Below are 20,092 nucleotides of genomic sequence, written 5' to 3'. Positions count from 1 at the left end.
GCCTTCTTCACTGCCTGCTGCACTTGCTCATTCACCTTCATTGACTGATGAACAAAGACTCCAAGATCTCTTTGTATTACTCCCTTACCCAACTCTATACTGTTCAGATAATAATCTGCCTTCCTGTTCTTACTCCCAAAGTGGATAACCTCACACTTATTCACATTAAATGTCATCTGCCAAGTATCTGCCCACTCACCCAGCCTATCCAAGTCACCCTGAATTCTCCTAACATCCTTATCACATGTCACACTGCCACCCAGCTTAGTATCATCAGCAAATTTGCTGATGTTATTCTCAATGCCTTCATCCAAATCGTTGACGTAAGTTGTAAACAGCTGTGGTCCCAATACCGAGCCCTGTGGCACCCCACTAGTCACCACCTGCCATTCCGAGAAACACCCATTCACCGCTACCCTTTGCTTTCTATCTGCCAACCAGTTTTCTATCCATGCCAATGCCTTCCCCCCGACGCTCTGAGCTTTGATTTTACCCACCAATCTCCTATGTGGGACCTTATCAACTGCCTTCTGAAAATCGAGGTACACTACATCCACTGGATCTCCCCCGTCTAACTTCCTGGTTACATCCTCGAAAAACTCCAACAGATTAGTCAAGCATGATTTACCCTTGTAAATCCATGCTGGCTCGGCCCAATCCTAACACTGCTATCTAGATATGCCACTATTTCATCCTTAATAATGGATGATAATGATGGCACAGGGGAAGAAGCTGGCCCTGAAATATTGACTGTGCATCTTCAGGTTGCTGTACCACCTCCTTGATGATAGTAATGAGAAGAGGGCATGCCCTGGGCGACACCTTTTTTGAGGCTTCGCCTTTTAAAGATGTCCTCTCTGCTGGGGAGTCAAGTGCCCATGATGAAGCCAGTTGAATTTGCAACCTTCTGTAGTTTTTTCCAATCCTGTGCAGTCAGATTATGTAATTATTTATGTTATTTTTGCAATCATTTTAATTACAGCAAGGCAACTGCCTGGAGCTATGTAAATAAATATCGACAGGTAGCACCATGCAAATAAAGCTCAGAAAAGGCAGCAAGAGCCTATGCCAAACTCAACACGGAGAAGGGAATGACATTGTAAACATGTTTAAAATAAATTCTCAACACTCCACAGGTAACACACGCCAAATGAATAATTGTTGAAATATGATTCAAAATATAGTGACAATTTAAACAACGTAATTAACAGTATATGTAAGTCTTTTCGATATCAACACCTCTTTGCGTCTTTCACCTGCATCAAAAGCAGTACACAACAGAGGCTCAACGTTCCATCCAACACAACACTACTGCAGCCAAACCTAATTCTACATCAACCTCTCCCAAAGGGAAGTCTGAAGCATCCTTAATTCTGCCTGACAAACCATATTTATTTACATTGCTAGCACAGTGCAGGGGGCTTGAACGTAATAATATTGAAAGTGGATGTGGAGAGGATGTTTCCTATTGTGGCAGAGTAAAGGACCAGAGGGCACAGCCTCAGAGTAGAAGGATGTCCCTTTAGAACAAAGATGAGGAGGATTTTCTTTAGTCAGAGATGGTGTCTGTGGAATTTATTGCCACTGACAGCTGTGTGGAGGGTAATTCATTGGGTATAGTAAGGTGATTAGACAGGGTATCATAGGTTATAGGCGAAGGCAGAAGAATGGAGTTAAGAAGGATAATAAATCAGCCATGATTGAATTGTGGAGCAGGCTTGATGAATCAAATGGCCTAAGCCTGCTTCTATGTCTTATGGTCTTATAAAAGAATGATCTAATTGATGGGTTTAATTCAATTCTGGGGTGAATGGGGTGCCCAGGGAAAGGTAGGAAGGGTGGCATCTTTGGCGAGGGGCTAAGAAGCTTATCATGTCCATTCTGGGGCAGCAGAACCTTTGGTCCTATCTGGAGACCCCACTCTCACTTGTGGCTCCAAGTAGCTGTTTGCATGCATCAGCGGCCATCCCCCAGTACATAACTTTGATAGGTGAGCTAAACCAGGTGAGGGTAGCCAGCAGCCTCGTACCCTAATGAGACGGGGATATGCCTGTCCGAGTATGCACAGTCAGCCCCAGAAGACTGGTGGATGAGATTTACAATGAGATCCCATGACCAGGAAGACAGTGCTGCAATGCTCTATGGGGACTGAAGGGTAGGTGAGGCACAGACGTCTCCACGGTCATGCAGCCAAGGAAGACCCCAGTTGTGATATGTTTGTACTACTGTGCCCAGACTTCCAAAGCCAGTGCTGTGGCTGTTTGCACTTCAAAAGCTCTCCCACATCGGTTTCCTGTCACCATTGGATATGATGGCCAACTATCAATACAGTTCCAGGACCAGTTGGGATTAATAAAGGGAAACCGTTACCTCTAAGTGACAGTGCACAACAAAAAAAATAAAATCCATGATCAATCAGGCTGATCAACATCTGCACCCATTCACCCAACACTCGTCATCTCCCATGCACCTAGTGTCACTTTGTGTACTGATAGCTAGTCTATGTTTATGAGTTAATCTCATGTGTATACGGCCATGCTCAAACAGTCATTGTGTTTTATTGAATTGTTTTTATATCCACATTTATTGTGATATTTTTTCTTAGTTTTGCACTTTATGCTTACTGTTTTTTATGCTGCATCAGACCCAAAGTAACAATAATTTTATCTCCTTTACATTCATGTACTGAAGAATGACAATAAAAAATCTGAATCATCCATGTGTCTATCTAAGAGTTTCTTAAATGGGCCTAATGTATCTGCCTCTATCACCACCCCGGCACGGCTTTCCATTCACCCAGCACTCTCTGAGTAAAGAACTTATCTCCATCACCTTAAAATGATACCCCTTCATATTAGTCCTTTCTGCCCTTAGAAAAAGTCTTTGGCTGTCCACTTAACCTATGTCTTTTATAATCATGTACATCTCTATCAAGTATTCTCTCATCCTCCTTCACTCCAAAGAGAAAAGCCCCAGCTTACTCAGCTTATCTTCATTAGACATGCCCTCTAGTCCAGGCTGTATCCTGGTAAATCTCCTCTGCACCCTCTCTAAAGCTTCCACATCCATCCTTTTATGAGGCTACCTGAATTTAATATTGTGGCCTAATCAGGATTTTATAGAGCTGCAGCGTTATCTTGACGGTCTTAAACTCAATCCCCTGACTAATGAAGACTAACACATTTTTTTACCTTACTCGATGCACCTTGTAATGATTTGATATGAGCACAATGCAAACGTTTAACTCTATCGTGGTATATGTGGCAACAGCAAGCCAAACCAAAGCAGGTTTGGTTCAAGGAAAGACTGCTGACAAGAAGTGCCAGCAATTCAAGCGTTCCCATAGCTGGAGTGAGATGGAATGACTTTATTTTACTGGATATTCATTTCTCAACCTTTTCCATGCTAGAATCAGAGAAACTTCATCCACCTCAGAGATGCTGGTGATTTTCCTCTCACTTTTATATAAATTCTGTGGTATCTGTGGCAATTATGTGAGGTAGATTTGGGCAGAGGACCAAGAGCCCATGCCAAGTGACTTAATTGTGGTTCAGTGGGTACACTCCTTGCTGCTGCAACAAAAGGGTGAGATTCAAGCTACATTCCATGAGGTAATGTAGCAGCTCCATAAAACCCTGGTTAGACCACATTTGGAATATTATGTTTGGTTCTGATTATCTCATTATAGGATGGATGTGGAAGCTCTAGAGAGGCTGCAGAGGAAATTTCTCAGGATACTGCCTGGACTAGAGGACATGTCATAGAGTTATAGAACTCTACAGCACAGAAACAGGCCCTTTAACCCACCTAGTCTGTGCCAAACCATTAATCTGCCAGTCCCATTGAACTGCACCCGTAGCTTTCATACCCCTCCTTCAATGTACTTATCCAAATTTCTCTTAAATGTTGGAATCAACCCTGCATCCATCACTTCTGCTGGAAGCTTGTTCCACACTCTCACCACCCTCTGAGTGAAGAAGATCCTCGTCATGTCCCCTTCGACATTTCACCATAACCTATGAACTCTAGTTGTAGTCTCACCGAACCTCAATGTAAAAAGCCTGCTTGTATTTATCCTATCTATACCCCTCCTAATGCTGTATAGCTCAATTAAATCTCTTCTCAAATTCTACTCCCTAGGGAATAAAGTCCTAACCTACTCAACTATTTATAGGCAGACCTATAACTCAGGTCCTCAAATCTCAGCAACATCCTTGTAAATGAGCAATGAAGATCACGCGAATGAACAAGATGGGTCCCAAAGCCATTTCTTTCACTTCTTTTACATCTGCTTTTTGTGGTTCTGCTACTGTTAGAGCCTGTAACCTACGTTCTGGCAGGAATTTCAGGTCGATCAGATGATCTAGCACTCTGCTGTGCCCGAGAGTGATCCACAATGCTGTGACTAAATCGTGCACTATGAAAGCGGGAGAGCCAGCAGATGGGGTGTGAGCCCATGATTGACTCGATCTCTCACCAATCCTGCCAATTAAAATACTAAGGAAGATTGGGTGTTCAGCACCCTCTCTCTCCCTCTCGTTTGATACGTTCAAGTGATCTCTCTGTCCCTCAGTGCTGTCGATGGTGCCAGAACAAGGTTTAATCGATGTGGAGTGTAGGTTTGGACTCTAATTCAGGTTCATGATTTGTTCTAGTTCTGGTTTCTCTTTTTTTATTACCACTTTTGGACAGTTTTTGAATTGGGACAGCCTGCAGAAAATGAGCTAAACTGCATTTTAGTTTTGTGTTTCAGATTCTGTCTTTTTGGTTTTCTTTTGGCGCTATTTGCATGATTTTTTTTGCACGTGGGGTGGGAGGAGGGCTTGATGTTTGATGTTATTCTTTGAACAGGTCCTTCTTTGTTTCGTGACTGTCTGTGGGAAGACAAATTTCAGGTTTGTACACTGCATGTATACTTTGATAATAAATATACTTTGAATCTTGAATTTTCTCTGACACTTTCAATCTTATTTACATCTTTCTGTAGGCAGATGACCAAAATTGGAAGCAATACTCCAAATTAGGTCTCACTAAAGTCTTATACAATTTCAACATAACTTCCCAACTCTAGTACTCAATACATTGATTTATGAAGCCTTATGTGCCAAAAGATTTCTTTATGACCCTATCTGCCTGTGATGCCACTTTCAGGGATTTATTTACCTGTATTCCTAGATCCCTGTGTTCTATTGCACTTCTCAATGCCCTAACACTCACTCTGCCAGACCTACCCAGGCTGGTCCTCCCAAAGTGCAACACCTCACACTTGTCTGCATTCAAATCCATCTGCCATTTTCAGCCCATTGTTCCAGCTGGTCCAGATCCTGTTGCACACATCTTTGTAGTCCACTGCACCCCTAATCTCAGTGTCAACCACAAATATGCTGATCCACGTTACCACATTATCATCCACATTGTTGATATAGATGACAAACAACAAAGAGAGCCAGAGAGTGTTAGTACATGGTTGCCTCTCTGACTGGAAGTCAATAACTAGTGGTGTGCCACAGCAGTCGGTGACTTCCAGTCAGAGAGGTAACCATGTACTAACGAACTCTGGCTTCTCCCACAAAGTCAACATCTAGTCCAATTTACTACCTCATCTTGAATGCCAAACAACTGAACCTTCTTGACCAACCTCCCATGTGGGACCTTGTAAAATGCCTTACTAAAGTCTATGTAGACAACATCCACTGCCTTGCCTTCATCAAATTTCTTGTTAACTTCCTCGAAAAATTTCGTAAGATTAGTTACACGTGACCTACCACACAGAAAGCCACACTAACTATTCCTATTCAGTCCCTGTCTATCCAAATACTCATACATCCTGTCCCTTAGAATACCATCAATAACTTCCCCACTACTGATGTCAGGCCCACCAGCCTATAATTTCCTAGTTTATTCTTAGAACCTTTCTTCAATAATGAAACAATGTTAGCTATCCTCCAATCCTCCAAAACCTCCCCTGTGGCAAAGGATGCTTTAACTATTTCTGCTAGGGTTTCTGAAATTTCTGCACTAGCCTCCTGTTAGTCCCAGGGAACACCTTGTCAGGCCCTGGGGACTTATCCACCCTGATCTGCCTCAAGACCTCCTCATCTTCTGTGACAATGACCTCACTCTTACACATCCATAAACTCTGCGTCCATCTCCTGAGTGACTACAGATTCAGGAAATACATTTCAGATCTGCCCCATCTCTTTCAGCTCCACTTTGATCTTCCAGAGAACCAATTTGGTCCCTTAGAATCCTTTTGCTCCTAATACATGTGGAGAAGCCTTTGGGTAGGCAGGGCCGGGCAGTAGCATCTGCACACTGGTCTCCAAGCTGGATGATCATAATCACAAACCCAGCTGGGTCCTAACCTGGCCAGCAGCTGTATCTGCACAGAAGAAAGGCCTGGCAATCTACTTGCATATCTTGCCACATAAACCCTAGGAACAACTACACTATCCATAGGGTCGATGGCACTCAACATCGACAAAAGAAGCCATTAGGATTCTCCTTCACCTTGTCTGCTGGAGCAACCCCATGTCTTCTATTAATCTTCCTCATTTCCTTCTTAAGTGTTCTCTTGCATTTCTTCTACTCCTCAAGTACCTCTTTTACTCCTTCCTGCTGTTATGCACCTCCTTTTTTTCTTAACCAGGGCCTCAATATCTCTGAAAAACCAAGGTTCCATAAACCTGCTTTTCCTGGCCTTTATTCTGCCAGGAACATACAAATTCCGTACTCTCAAATCTTTTGAAGACCTCCCACTTACCAAGTAAAACTTTGCCAGAAAACAGCCTGTCACAATCCATACATGCCAGATCCTTTCTGATCCCATCAAAATTGATCTTTCTCTAATTTAGAATCGTAACCCAAGGACCAGACCTAACCTTTTCCATAATATTCTTGAAATTAATGCCATTATGATCACTGGATGCAAAGTATTTCCCTACACAAACCTCTGTCACCTGCTCTAATAGGAGATTAGATTCCCTAATAGGAGATCTAGTAGTGCACTGTCTCTAGTTGGGACTTCTGTGTAGTGATAAAGGAAACTTCCTTAAACACATTTGACAAACTATGTCATCTAGTCTTTTGCAGTATAGGAGTTCCAGTTAATATGTGATAAGTTAAAATCACCTACTATCACTGTCTTACGTTTCTTGCAACAGTCTACCCTACAATTTGCTCCTCTAAATCCCACGGACTGTTGGCTGGTCTTTAATATCACCCCATTAATGTGGTTCTTACCTTTCTTATTCCTCAGTTCCATCCATAAGACCTCACTAGACAAGTTCTCCGGTCTGTCTGACTGAGCACTGCTCTGACATTTTCCCTGATTAGTAATGCCACCCCTCCCCCTTTAAACACTCATGTTCTATCATGTCTTAAGCAATGGAACTGTGGGACACTGAGTGGCCAGTCCTGCCCATTCTGCAACCCAGTCTCACTAATTCCACGTGTTGATTCATACTCTGAGCTCAACCCCTTTCCTACAATACTCCTTGCATTGAAATATATGCAGCTCAGAACATTAGTCCCACCATGCTCGGCCTTTCGATTCTTGATCGAAACTTAGCACCTAACCTTCTGAACCCACTCCCTCCTACGTCATTGGTCACAATGAGGACCACAAACTTTAGCCGCTCTCTCTCACACTTAAGAATGTAGAGAACTCGATCTAAGAAGCAGCACACCATCCAGGAATCATTTTTGTCCACAAAACCTCCTTCCTGTTTCTCTAACCAACACATTTTCTATCTCTACAGCTCGCCTCTTCTCCCCCCTATTTCCCTTCTGACTGCTGTGACTATGTCTTATGAGGAAAGAGCATGAGAGGTGACTTGATAGAAGTAAGCAAGATGGATTGAGTGGATAGTCAGAGATTTTTCCCAGAGTGGAAATGGCTAATACAAGAGGGCATAATTTTAATGTGATTGGAGGAAAGCTTGGGGGGAATTCAGAGATAAGTTGTTTACAGAGAGTGGTGAGTGCCAGGGATCCTGGCAAAGGCAGATACGTTAAGGGCATTTAAGAGACTCTTAGAAAGGCCAGTGAATGATTGAGGGAATGGAGGGAATGTAGGAAGGATGGGTTAGATTGATCTTCGAGAAGGTTAAAAGGTCGGCACAACATTGGGGGCCGAAGGGCCTGTACTGTTCCATGAACATCAGCACAAAGTTCTAGGTTGATTTTCTTGCACGACACTGAGAGATAACTGCAGAGTGAGAGGCGCAAAATCGTTGGGTGAGCTGTTAAATCATGTACTTGCCTTCACTTTCCTAAACAAGGCCTCAACTCAGCTTCCTTTACTTGGTTGGGATTGAGGTCAATCAAACTTGACAAGTTGCCTTGTAAAAGCTGTAATCATATCAGAAGGTTTTACATGCAACTAAGCTGTGAACAGAGCTATCAAATCTCATAGGATAAGAAAGTGAGTCTGATATTAATCTCCTCTATTTGCCAGTGAGAGATAAAAGTAAAGTTAAAAATATGAGAGAGTGAAAGATGGAGTTAGAGTGAAATAGAGACAGAGAGGGGGACTAAGAGATAGATACACAGAGAGAGATAGAGAGAAAAGACAGAGATAGAGAGACAGGGAGGTAAAAGCCAAGACAGACAGAGAGGGAGGCTGAGAGAGAGACAGAGAGCCTGAGAGAGAGAGGCACAGAGACAGAGAGAGAAACAGAGAGAGAGGCCGAGAGATAGAAAGAGTTATAGGCAGACAGAGAGCAAAACAGTGATAGAGAGAAACGGAGAGAGAAATAAGCTGAAAAATCTTTTCAGACTACTGACTCATATCCAAAGGCGTGACTGCATCAAACATGTCAGAAACTAGGAAAATGGAAAATTAATATGTTAACTAGGGAGGAATTTGTCTTAACTAAATTGCAAAAATGTTGATCTCAATGACTTCCAACTAATATTTCATGCAACAATGAGTCTGATTTAAATATGAACTTAAATTTCACACTCATTCACAATCAAAATCCCTATAAATAATCCAGCTCTATACATGCACGTGCACACATTTAAGCAGAGCATCCCTTGGAATAAGCCAATCCAGATCTATTTCTGATTAAAGCACCAATATGAAGATTTAAGGATTTGTCTTCAATTTGGACCACAGCTTCAGCTGACCACAGCAAGTCTGTTAATTCCCTTCCGCACGCTGTTCTTCACTCTCTCCTTGCCCTTGGCCCTGATTGGAATGCAGTCCTCACATGGCATGTCCCGACCTCAGACTCCTTCTAAGAAGAGCTGAACACCAGCTTTGGAGTTTATTTAGAGTGTACTAGTGACAGGCTTCCTTTCTCACCCCTTCAAGTGCGTGGACCCTGGCCACAAAGACAACCCCAGGACCGGCTCATGCAGGGTTAGAAAAGCAAGTCTAAGGAGGTTGAGACTTCTGGAAGGGAGCAGCACTTCCAAAACCTTGTCAGCATGGGAGCAGGAGCTAGCGCAGAGGAGAAACACTCCAGGGAGCTGGAAAAGAAGCTGAAAGAAGATGCCGAGAAAGATGCAAGAACAGTGAAACTCCTACTGCTGGGTAAATAATTGTTAAATTATTCAAAGCAGGGGCATAACAAAGAGTAAACAAACTGACCACAAAAAGATGCATTTGGTTTTGTAGTTAGACATTGAGCTTGCCTTCTTGTTAAAGGATAAAGGTAGGTGAGACTGAGTGAGTGGGTCTGCCTAACCAGCTGCTGATAAGAAGTTACATAGAGGCTTTACAATGGAAGCTGATTAATGAAGGCAGAAATCGCATGCTTCCCTTTATCTATTGTAAAGGTTTAGACAAAAGAAAATCAACTTAAAAGGACTCCTTTGGCAGAACAATTCTATACAAAATATGCTCCTTTCAATTCTTAAATGTTATTTAATTGTAGCTTCATCTAATGAATTTGTCACTTATCACACATTCAACAGTTTTAAGCATTCAATAGTTATTATGAGACAGACCCTTTTATAATTGGTTTCATCAGGAGTTAATTCTCCTTTAATATTAATTACAACTCTGATTTATTGAGGTTTGAATCTGGAGGAGAGCTACAATATACACTCAGTGGCCACTTCATTAGGTACATGTATACACCTGCTTGTTAATGCAAATATGTGCTAGTAACTCATTGCATAAAAACATGCAGACTTGGTCAAGAGGATTAGTTGTAGTTCAGACCAAACATCAGAATCAGGAACAAATGTGATGTAAATGTATTACAACAGTGCTGTGCAGAAGGGCATCTCTGAACACACATCATGCCAAACCATGAAGCACCTAAAAAGGTGGCCACTGAGTATATGCTTAAAAACACTTTGTGTGACATTAGGAAGTAATCTTGGAATTTTAATGCTTACTAAGTACTTTATAAAGAAATTGTCATTGCCATGGTGCTTTGAATAGTTGTCCCAGAGTTAGATGTGCTCCTTTTTCATCCTGGAAGTAGTTTAGAAGCAACGACTATATACTGTATAATCAAATGCCTTCAAATAAAGACACAGAAAAGGTGCAGAATGGAGGCCATTGGAGCTAATACGCCTCATGTACAGTACCTGGCATCCAGTATCCCGTTCCATCCACACAATAGTCTGCCTATCATTTGTCAATGCTGAATGTTATCCAACGAAAAAGATGGTCCTTAAATTTTTACACAATACAGGTTAATGCTTGAAGTGGTTGACAACAATAAACTTACTGATAAGCAGAGCACTCAGTCTGTATCTATAAATATCTTTTGTCTTTTATTCAGACTTTTATGAATGCCTTTTTCAAATGCATTTTGAAACCATTTTATTCAAGTTACTGTTTTCAATTCACAACAGAGCCCATCGATGACACATCAGCATCCTTTGTTATACCCTCTCTCAATACGCCTTATCCTTGGTTTAACTTCCCAATGCGGCTTCAGCTAATATTTAAGACCATAACAACATAATCTTAGGGACAGAAGTAGGCCATTCAGCCCGTCAAGTCTGTTCGGCTATTTCATCATGGCTGATCCATTTCCCTCTCAACCTGATTCCCCTGCCTTCTCCCCTTAACCTTTCACACTCTCGACACATTCTGATCAACCTGCACCTTAAATGCACCCAATGACCTGGCCTTCACAGCAATCTGAGGGAACAAATTCCACAGAGTCACCATCCTCTGGCTAAAGAAATTCTTTGTTATCTCTTTTCTAAATAGACAGCCCTCTGGTTGGTTCTAGACTCTCCCATTATAGGAAACATCCTCTCTACATTCACTCTATCCAGGCATAGGTTTCAATGAGATCCCTCTCCCTCATCCTTCTAAACTCCAGTGAGCACTGGCACAGAGCCATCAATCACTCCTCATATGATAAGCCTTTCATTGCAAGAATCATTCTTGCGAATGTCTCCAATGTCAGAACATCCTTTCTTTAAAAAGGAGCCAAAAACTACTCACACTACTCCGAGTGAGGCCTTAAAAAGTCTCAGCATTCCATCCTTGCTTTTAGATTCTAGTCCTTTTGAAATGAAGGCTAACATTGCAATTGCCTTCCTCAGCTCCAGTTCAACTTGCAAATTTAATTTTTAGGGAATGCTGCTTTGCACCTCAGTTTTTTGAAATTTCTCCCAATTTAGAAAATAGTCTATGCTTTTATTCCTTCTACCAAAGTGCAGGACCATACACTTCCCAACACTGTATTCCACCTGTCAATTCATTGCAACTTTCTCCGAATCTAAGTCCTTCTGTAGACTCCCTGCTTCCTCAAAACTACCTGCCCCTCCATATCATCTGCAAACTTGGCCACAAAGCCATGAACTCTATCATTCAAATCACTGACATACAACGTAAACAAAGCTGTTCCAACATTGACCACTGTGGAACACCATGGGTCACTGGCAGCCAATAATCAAAGAAGTCTCCTTTTCTTCCCTCCTGCCAATTAGTCAACTCTCTACCATGCTAGCATCTTTCCTGTAATAACATGGGCTCTTATCTTGTTAAGCATCTTCATGTGCAACACTTTGTCAAAGGCCTTCTGAAAATTCAAGTGTACAACATCTACTGATTTTCCTTTATATATCCTGCTTGCTATTTCTTCAAAGAATTCCAACTGATTCATCAGGATAGCTTTTCCCTTAAGGAAACATTGCTGACTATGGCCTATTTTATCATTGCCTCCAAGTACCCCGAAACCACATCCTTATTAGCGGACTCCAAAATTTTCCCAAACACTGAGGTCAGGCTAACTGGGCAATTGTTTCCTTCCCTGTATCTCCCTCCCTCCTTGAAGAGTGGCATGACATTTGCAATTTTTCAGTCCTCTGGAACAATACCTGAATATATCAATTCTTGAAAAATCATTACTAATGCATCCATAATCTCTCCAGCTACCTCTTTCAGAATCATGGGGAGTAATCCATCCGCTGCAGGTGACTTATTTATCTTCAGGCTTTTCAGTTTCCCAAGCATCTTCTCCCTAGTATTAGCAACTGCATTCACATGTGCCTCCCGACACCCTCAAACTTCAAGCACTCTGCTAGTGTCTTCCACAGTGAAGAATGATGCAAAATACTGACTCAGTTTGTCTGCCATTTTCTTGCCGCCCATTACTACCTGTCCAGTATCATTTTCCAGTGGTTCAATATCTATTCTTCCCTCTCTGTTAATGTTTATATATCTGAAAAAAACTTTTGGTATCCTCTTTGATATTATTGTCTAGATTACCTTCATTTTTCATCTTCTCCCCCCTCCCCATGTCTTTTTTTAGTTTCTTTCTGTTGGTTTCTAAAAGTTTCCCAATCCTTTAACTTTCCACTAATTTTTGCTATACCTTATGCTCTCTTTTGCTTTTATGCTGTCTTTGACTTCCTTTATCAGCCATGGTTGTCTCAGCTGCCCTTTAGAATACTTTTTCATATTTGGGATGTAGCTATCCTGTGAATTGCCCCCAGAAATTCCAGTCATTGCTTTTGTGCCGTCATTGCTTCTAGTGTGCCCGTCTAATCAACTTTGGCCAACTCCTTTCTCACGCCTCTGTAATTCCCTTTACTCCACTGTAGCGCTGATATATCTGACTTTAGCTTCTCCTTCTCAAATTTCAGGATGAATTCTATAATATCATAAAAACTTCCTCCTAAGCTCCCTAATCAATTCTGATTCTTTAGACAACATTCTGTCCAGGATAGTTGATTCCTGGTGGGCTCAACCACAAGCTGCTCTAAAAAGCCATATTGAAGGCATTCTACAAATTCTCTCTCTAGGGATCCAGCACCAACCCAATTTTCCCAATCTACATGCATATTGAAATCCCCATTGACTATGTTAAAATTGCCCTTTTGACATGCCACTTCTACCTCCTATTGTAATTTGTACCCCTCATCCTGGTTTCTGTTCAGAGGCCTGTATATAACTCTCATCAGGGTCTTTACCAACAAGGACTCTTCATCTTCCAGTCCTATGTCACCACTTTCTAAGGATTTGATTTCTTTTTTTCCTGAACTGAGCCTCGCCACCCTACTTGCGTCATTTCAATACAATGAGGATGCTAAGCACCCAACTATAATCTTCTTTCAGCCATGACTCAGTGATGCTCACAATGTCATACCTGCCAATTTAGCTGTGCTACAAGATATCTACCTTATTCCATATACTGTGTGCATTCAAATATAACACAGCATTTTTCCCACTGAACTGCCACTCAGTTTTTTTTTTGCTTTTTACACTATTCTCTATAAACTCTATGTGAAAATCTCAGAAGGTCAACAGTTTCTGACATACTCAACCCAACTCATCTGGCACCAACAATCATTCCACTGCCAAATCACTTTGATCACATTTCTTCCCCATCCTAATGTTTGGTCTGAACAACAACTGAACCTTTTGACTATGATTAGCTGATTGGATATTTGCATTAACAAGCAGCTATAAAGTTGCTCAAAACAATCATAAGAACATAAGAAATAGGAGCAGGAGTCGGCCATCTGGCCCATCGAGCCTGTCCCACCATCCAATAAGTTCCTGGCTGATCTGTCCGTAAACTCAGTTCCATCCATCTCCCTCTACCGGTTTATGACTCATAAAAATAACGATTCTAGACACAGGCATTCCAAATAGTTTCATTTATTTTCACTCACACTATTACATCAGTTTGTAGACAGTGGAGGGGCCCCAAAAGACCCAAGGGACAGTTTTGGGCATCCCAAAATAATGCCTGTGTTAGTGGGAGCAGGTGCACCACACCCTTCGCAGGTAGAATTAAATCCTTAGTTTAGCTTTGCTGAGAGATGTAGAAGTTGGATTTAATGGCTGGTGAATAGTTATATCAGGAAGTTAATGACAAACTGTGTCATGGAGAAATCCTCTGTATATTTGTTAATTTCTGTACATATTTGTTTTCATTTGTCTACTTGTAAATACTTTTTATCTTCACAACTTTTGGGCAGTTTTGCTCTTTTTTTCAACTGACACTAAATAAAACCCCTTACACTGACATGCTGGTGGCCCACTATCAAACTGGTGACCCTCACTGGGCACACTTACCCATACCTGATAGCGAGGTGTGACAACCCGGAAAGTTCTGGTTAAGCGCAGGACCCTGGTGCTATGGGGAAACAGTAGTTACTGCTGCACCAGTGAACTATCTGTGGGGCAGAAACTCATCCTTCTCACACACACAGAATTAAAAAGGCTCGATTCCATCTATTCAATGTTACTACATTCAGTGGCCACTTTATTAGGTACACCTGTACACACTCATTAATGTGTCATCAGCAATCATATGGTGACAAGTCAATGCATAAAAGCATGCAAACAGAGGTTCATTTGTTTTTCAGACCCAACATCAGAATGAGGAAGAAATGTGATCTAAGTGTCTTTGATTGTTGGTGCCAGACGGGGTGGCTTGAGTATCTGAGAAACTGCTGATCTCCTGGGATTTTCAAACACAACGGTCCCTAGAGATTTCAGAGAATGGCGTTAAACACAAACGTCCAGTGAGCAGCAGTTCTCTGAGTGAAATCACTTTGGTAATGAGAGAGGTCAGGAAGAATGACCAGACTGATTCAAGCTGACAGTAATTCAAATGACCTTGTGTTATAAGAGTGGTGTGCAGAAGAGCATCTCTGAACACACATGTCGAACCTCGAAGTGGACGGGCTACTGCAGCAGAGGACCATGAACACACACTCCGTGGCCACTTATCAGGTACAGGAGGTGCCAATAAAGTGGCCACTGAGTGTACATGGCATTTTTATAGCAAATAAAAGAGAACAAATGTCTTCCCCTTGTTTTTGTCTTCTCTGTACAATTCTGGCAAAAGCTGCTATTTTACATGACAGTAATTAATGTTAGGCATTTCTTTATACTTGCAATGTAACAACCTTGATTCAAATTCAACAACCAGCTGTTTTAAAAGACCATTAATCTATTTATAAAGAGGAGATTAATTTATGTACTCTGTAATTCAACAATACCATCACTAGCATCAGTTTCCTTCTTTAAGTCTCCATATTGTGTCCTATCAATGTGCACTAAAAGGTGAAACTCTACTTGAATTCATAGCCAGGTCCTGCCCACCTCACAAATGCCTCAGTTTAATACACACCTGTGTTTGGGAGACAGGTGGGATGGATTTAGGGCATAGAGCACTACAGCACAGTCCAGAATCTTCAGGCCACAACATTGTGCTGACATTTTAACCTACTCCTTCCCTCCCACATAGCCCCCCCATTTTTCTTTTATCCATCTGCCTATCTAAGATCTCATAAATGTTGTTAATGCACTTGCATCTACCACCATCACTGGGGGTACGTTCCACAGACCTACCAGTCACAGTGTCAAAAAAAGTTTACCTCTGACTTTCCACCAATCACCTTAAAATGATACCCTCTTGATTTGGCCAGTAAAGGGCACTGGCCGTCCATTCTATTAATGCTTCTTATCATAGACACCTCTATCAGGTCACTTTTCACCCTCCTATGTTGCAAAGAGGAAAGACCTAGCTCACTCATCCTCTCCTTATAAGACATGCTTTCTAATCCAGGGCAATCCTGGTAAATTTCCTCTACACCCTTTCTAAAGCTCCCCCACTCTCTGCCCCTTCCTTCCTGTAATAAGGTGCCTGGAAATGAACTTGGCTGGTTCTGGTGGCTGTGGGCTTGCAGGGATTGGTGGAATCCCGCATTGCAACAATATCTGAATGGTTCAGTTAAACGCTCTGGTTTAACCGCACATTTCCTTGGGTAGGCCTATGCTTCTATCTAAGTATATCATCTGATGGCCACATTGCCACTTTACAACTGTATAGGCTACACACAGTTCTTAGGAACAGAACCAGCTGTCACCTGTAAATCTAAATGTTCAATACCACCTGTGGAAAATTTTGTACTCCACAGTCACTACTATAACATAGCAAATGCAGACATCATTGTGGTTTCTGAAACGTAGAAATAAAATTTGAGGGATGAATATTGGTTCAGACACTTTAGCAAAGTCTTCAGATTTTCTACAACTAAATTAGATAATGACAGTTCTACCAAACTAGAAATGAGGATAGGTGGATATTCCTGACTGGTACAGAGGAGACATTTATTAATTGTTTATACATAGAACAGCAATTAAACAATCAGAGTCTGTAACTTCTGTCTCTCAATAAATGCTGTACTCTACTGGTGTCAATTATGACATCCATTTACTGCAGGGAAAATACTGTTGATGTTCAATACAGAATGAGCGATAGTCAAAGGTAATTCTAGACATCTACAGCCTAATGACGTAGGAGATAAACGGATAGCCTATTTGGGATTAAGCTCAATGTTATTAATTCAAACACTAACCTGTATTGTCCCAAGATTCATGAATCCTCCTTGTCATAAAAGTATTCTCAATTTGACCAAATATACAGAGGAAAACACATAAACTGCATTGTGGAAAGGAGAGGGAGAGAAAAGGGGAGGAAGAGTGAGAGGGGGAAGAAAGAGGGAGGAGGAAGAGAGAGAGGAGGGAAAGAGAGGGTGGAGGGAGGGAGAGAGGGTGGAGGGAGGGAGCGAGAGACGGTGGAGGGAGAGAGAGATGGTGGAGGGAGGGAGAGAGAGAGGGTGGAGGGAGAGAGGTGGAAGGAGAGAGAGAGAGGAGGGAGAGAGGAGGAAGAGAGTGGAGGAAGAGAGAGGGGAGGAAGAGAGAGGAGGAAGAGAGAGGGTGGAGAGAGAGAGAGGGTGGAGAGAGAGAGAGGAGGGAGAGAGAGAGAGGAGGGGAGAGAGAGAGAGGAGGGAGAGAGAGAGAGGAGGGAGAGAGAGAGAGGAGGGAGAGAGAGAGAGGAGGGAGAGAGAGAGAGGAGGGAGAGAGAGGAGGGAGAGAGAGAGAGGAGGGAGAGAGAGAGAGGAGGGGGAGAGAGAGAGGAGGGGGGAGAGAGAGGAGGGGGAGAGAGAGAGGAGGGAGAGAGAGAGGAGGGAGAGAGAGAGGAGGGAGAGAGAGAGGAGGGAGAGAGAGAGAGAGAGGGGAGAGAGAGAGAGGAGGGAGAGAGAGAGAGAGGAGGGAGAGAGAGAGAGGAGGGAGAGAGAGAGAGAGGAGGGAGAGAGAGAGAGGAGGGAGAGAGAGAGAGGAGGGAGAGAGAGAGAGGAGGGAGAGAGAGAGAGGAGGGAGAGAGAGAGAGAGGAGGGAGAGAGAGAGAGAGAGGAGGGAGAGAGAGAGAGAGAGAGGAGGGAGAGAGAGAGAGAGAGGAGGGAGAGAGAGAGAGGAGGGAGAGAGAGAGAGGAGGGAGAGAGAGAGAGGAGGGAGAGAGAGAGGAGGGAGAGAGAGAGGAGGGAGAGAGAGAGGAGGGAGAGAGAAGGGAGAGAGAGAGAGAGGAGAGAGAGAGAGAGGAGGGAGAGAGAGGAGAGAGGAGGGGGAGAGAGAGAGAGGAGGGGGAGAGAGAGAGAGGAGGGGGAGAGAGAGAGAGAGGAGGGGGAGAGAGAGAGGAGGGGGAGGAGAGAGAGGAGGGAGAGAGAGAGAGAGGAGGAGAGAGAGAGAGGGAGGGAGAGAGAGAGAGAGAGGATGGAGAGAGAGAGGAGAGAGAGAGAGAGGGAGAGAGAGAGGAGGAGAGAGAGAGAGGAGGAGAGAGAGAGAGAGGAGGGAGAGAGAGAGGAGGGAGAGAGAGAGAGGAGGGAGAGAGAGAGGAGGGAGGAGAGAGAGGAGGGAGAGAGAGAGGAGGGAGAGAGAGAGGAGGGAGAGAGAGAGGAGGGGAGAGAGAGGAGGAGGAGGAGAGGAGGGAGAGAGAGAGAGAGAGGAGGGAGAGAGAGAGAGGAGGGAGAGAGAGAGAGAGAGGAGGGAGAGAGAGAGAGGAGGGAGAGAGAGAGAGGGAGAGAGAGAGAGAGAGGAGGGAGAGAGAGAGAGAGGAGGGAGAGAGAGAGAGAGGAGGGAGAGAGAGAGAGAGGAGGGAGAGAGAGAGAGAGGAGGGAGAGAGAGAGAGGAGGGAGAGAGAGAGAGAGGAGGAGAGAGAGAGAGAGAGAGGAGGGAGAGAGAGAGAGAGGAGGGAAGAGAGAGAGAGGAGGAGGAGAGAGAGAGGAGGGAGAGAGAGAGGAGGGAGAGAGAGAGAGAGGAGAGAGAGAGAGAGGAGGGAGAGAGAGAGGAGGGAGAGAGAGAGAGGAGGGAGAGAGAGAGAGGAGGGAGAGAGAGAGAGAGGAGGGAGAGAGAGAGAGAGGAGGGAGAGAGAGAGGAGGGAGAGAGAGAGAGGAGGGAGAGAGAGAGGAGGGAGAGAGAGAGGAGGGAGAGAGAGAGAGGAGGGAGAGAGAGAGAGGAGGGAGAGAGAGAGGAGGGAGAGAGAGGAGGGAGAGAGAGAGAGGAGGGAGAGAGCGAGGAGGGAGAGAGAGAGAAAAGGGAGAGAGAGAGAAAAGGGAGAGAGAGAGAAAGGAGAGAGATGAAGAGAGAGAGGAGGGAGAGAGAGGAGGGAGAGAGAGAGGAGCGAGAGAGAGAGGAGCGAGAGAGAGAGGAGGGGAGAGAGAGAGGAGGAGAGAGGAGAGGAGGAGAGAGAGAGAGGAGGGAGAGAGAGCGAGGAGGGAGAGAGAGAGAGGAGGGAGAGAGAGAGAGGAGGGAGAGAGAGAGAGAGAGGAGGGAGAGAGAGAGAGAGTGGAGGAGAGAGAGAGAGGAGGTGGAGGGAGAGAGAGAGAGAGGAGGGAGAGAGAGAGAGGAGGGAGAGAGAGAGAGGAGGGAGAGAGAGAGAGGGAGAGAGAGAGGAGGGAGAGAGAGAGAGGAGGGGGAGAGAGAGAGGAGGGGGAGAGAGAGAGGAGGGGGAGAGAGAGAGGAGGGGAGAGAGAGAGGAGGGGGAGAGAGAGAGGAGGGGAGAGAGAGAGGAGGGGAGAGAGAGAGGAGGGAGAGAGAGAGGAGGGGAGAGAGAGAGAGGAGGGAGAGAGAGAGAGGAGGGAGAGAGAGAGAGGAGGGAGAGAGAGAGAGGAGGGAGAGAGAGAGAGGAGGGGAGAGAGAGAGAGGAGGGAGAGAGAGAGAGGAGGGAGAGAGAGAGAGGAGGGAGAGAGAGAGGAGGGAGAGAGAGAGGAGGGAGAGAGAGAGGAGGGAGAGAGAGAGGAGGGAGAGAGAGGAGGGAGAGAGAGGAGGGAGAGAGAGGAGGGAGAGAGAGAGAGGGAGAGAGAGAGGAGGGAGAGAGAGAAAAGGGAGAGAGCGAGGAGGGAGAGAGAGAGGAGGGAGAGAGAGAGGAGGGCGAGAGAGAGGAGGGAGAGAGAGAGGAGGGAGAGTGAGGAAGAGACAGAGATGAAGAGAGAGAGGAGGGAGAGAGAGAGGAGGGAGAGAGAGAGGAGGGAGAGAGAGAGGAGGAGAGAGGCGGGAGAGAGAGAGGAGGGAGAGAGAGAGGAGGGAGAGAGAGAGGAGGGAGAGCGAGAGAAGGAGGGAGAGAGAGCGAGGAGGGAGAGAGAGAGAGGAGGGAGAGAGAGAGAGGAGGGGAAGAGAGAGAGAGGAGGGAGAGAGAGAGGAGGGAGAGAGAGAGGAGGAGAGAGAGAGAGGAGGGAGAGAGAGAGGATGGAGAGAGAGGAGGGAGAGAGAGAGGCGGGAGAGAGAGAAGAGGAGGGAGAGAGAGAGAGGAGGGAGAGAGAGAGAGGAGGGAGAGAGAGAGAGGAGGGAGAGAGAGAGAAAAGGAGAGAGAAA

General features: G+C 44.3%; 1 protein-coding gene and 1 long non-coding RNA gene across 4 annotated transcripts in view; one reads left to right on the top strand and one right to left on the bottom strand.

Moving 5' to 3' along the window:
• The window catches only part of LOC140742087 (uncharacterized), a 175,654-nt gene that overhangs the window by 139,444 nt on the left and 16,118 nt on the right, over positions 1 to 20,092 (bottom strand). The gene's annotated exons all lie outside the window — the stretch shown is intronic.
• The window catches only part of LOC140742086 (guanine nucleotide-binding protein G(t) subunit alpha-1), a 126,292-nt gene continuing 115,372 nt past the window's right edge, over positions 9,173 to 20,092 (top strand). The window contains exon 1 of the mRNA XM_073072914.1: positions 9,173 to 9,541. Within this exon, the coding sequence (XP_072929015.1) occupies positions 9,436 to 9,541 (106 nt within the window). The 5' untranslated portion in view covers positions 9,173 to 9,435. The remainder of the gene's footprint in view (positions 9,542 to 20,092) is intronic.

This window comes from Hemitrygon akajei, chromosome 19 (assembly GCF_048418815.1).
Source record: "Hemitrygon akajei chromosome 19, sHemAka1.3, whole genome shotgun sequence".
NCBI lineage: Eukaryota > Metazoa > Chordata > Chondrichthyes > Myliobatiformes > Dasyatidae > Hemitrygon > Hemitrygon akajei.
This window is presented reverse-complemented; position numbering and strand designations above follow the sequence as displayed.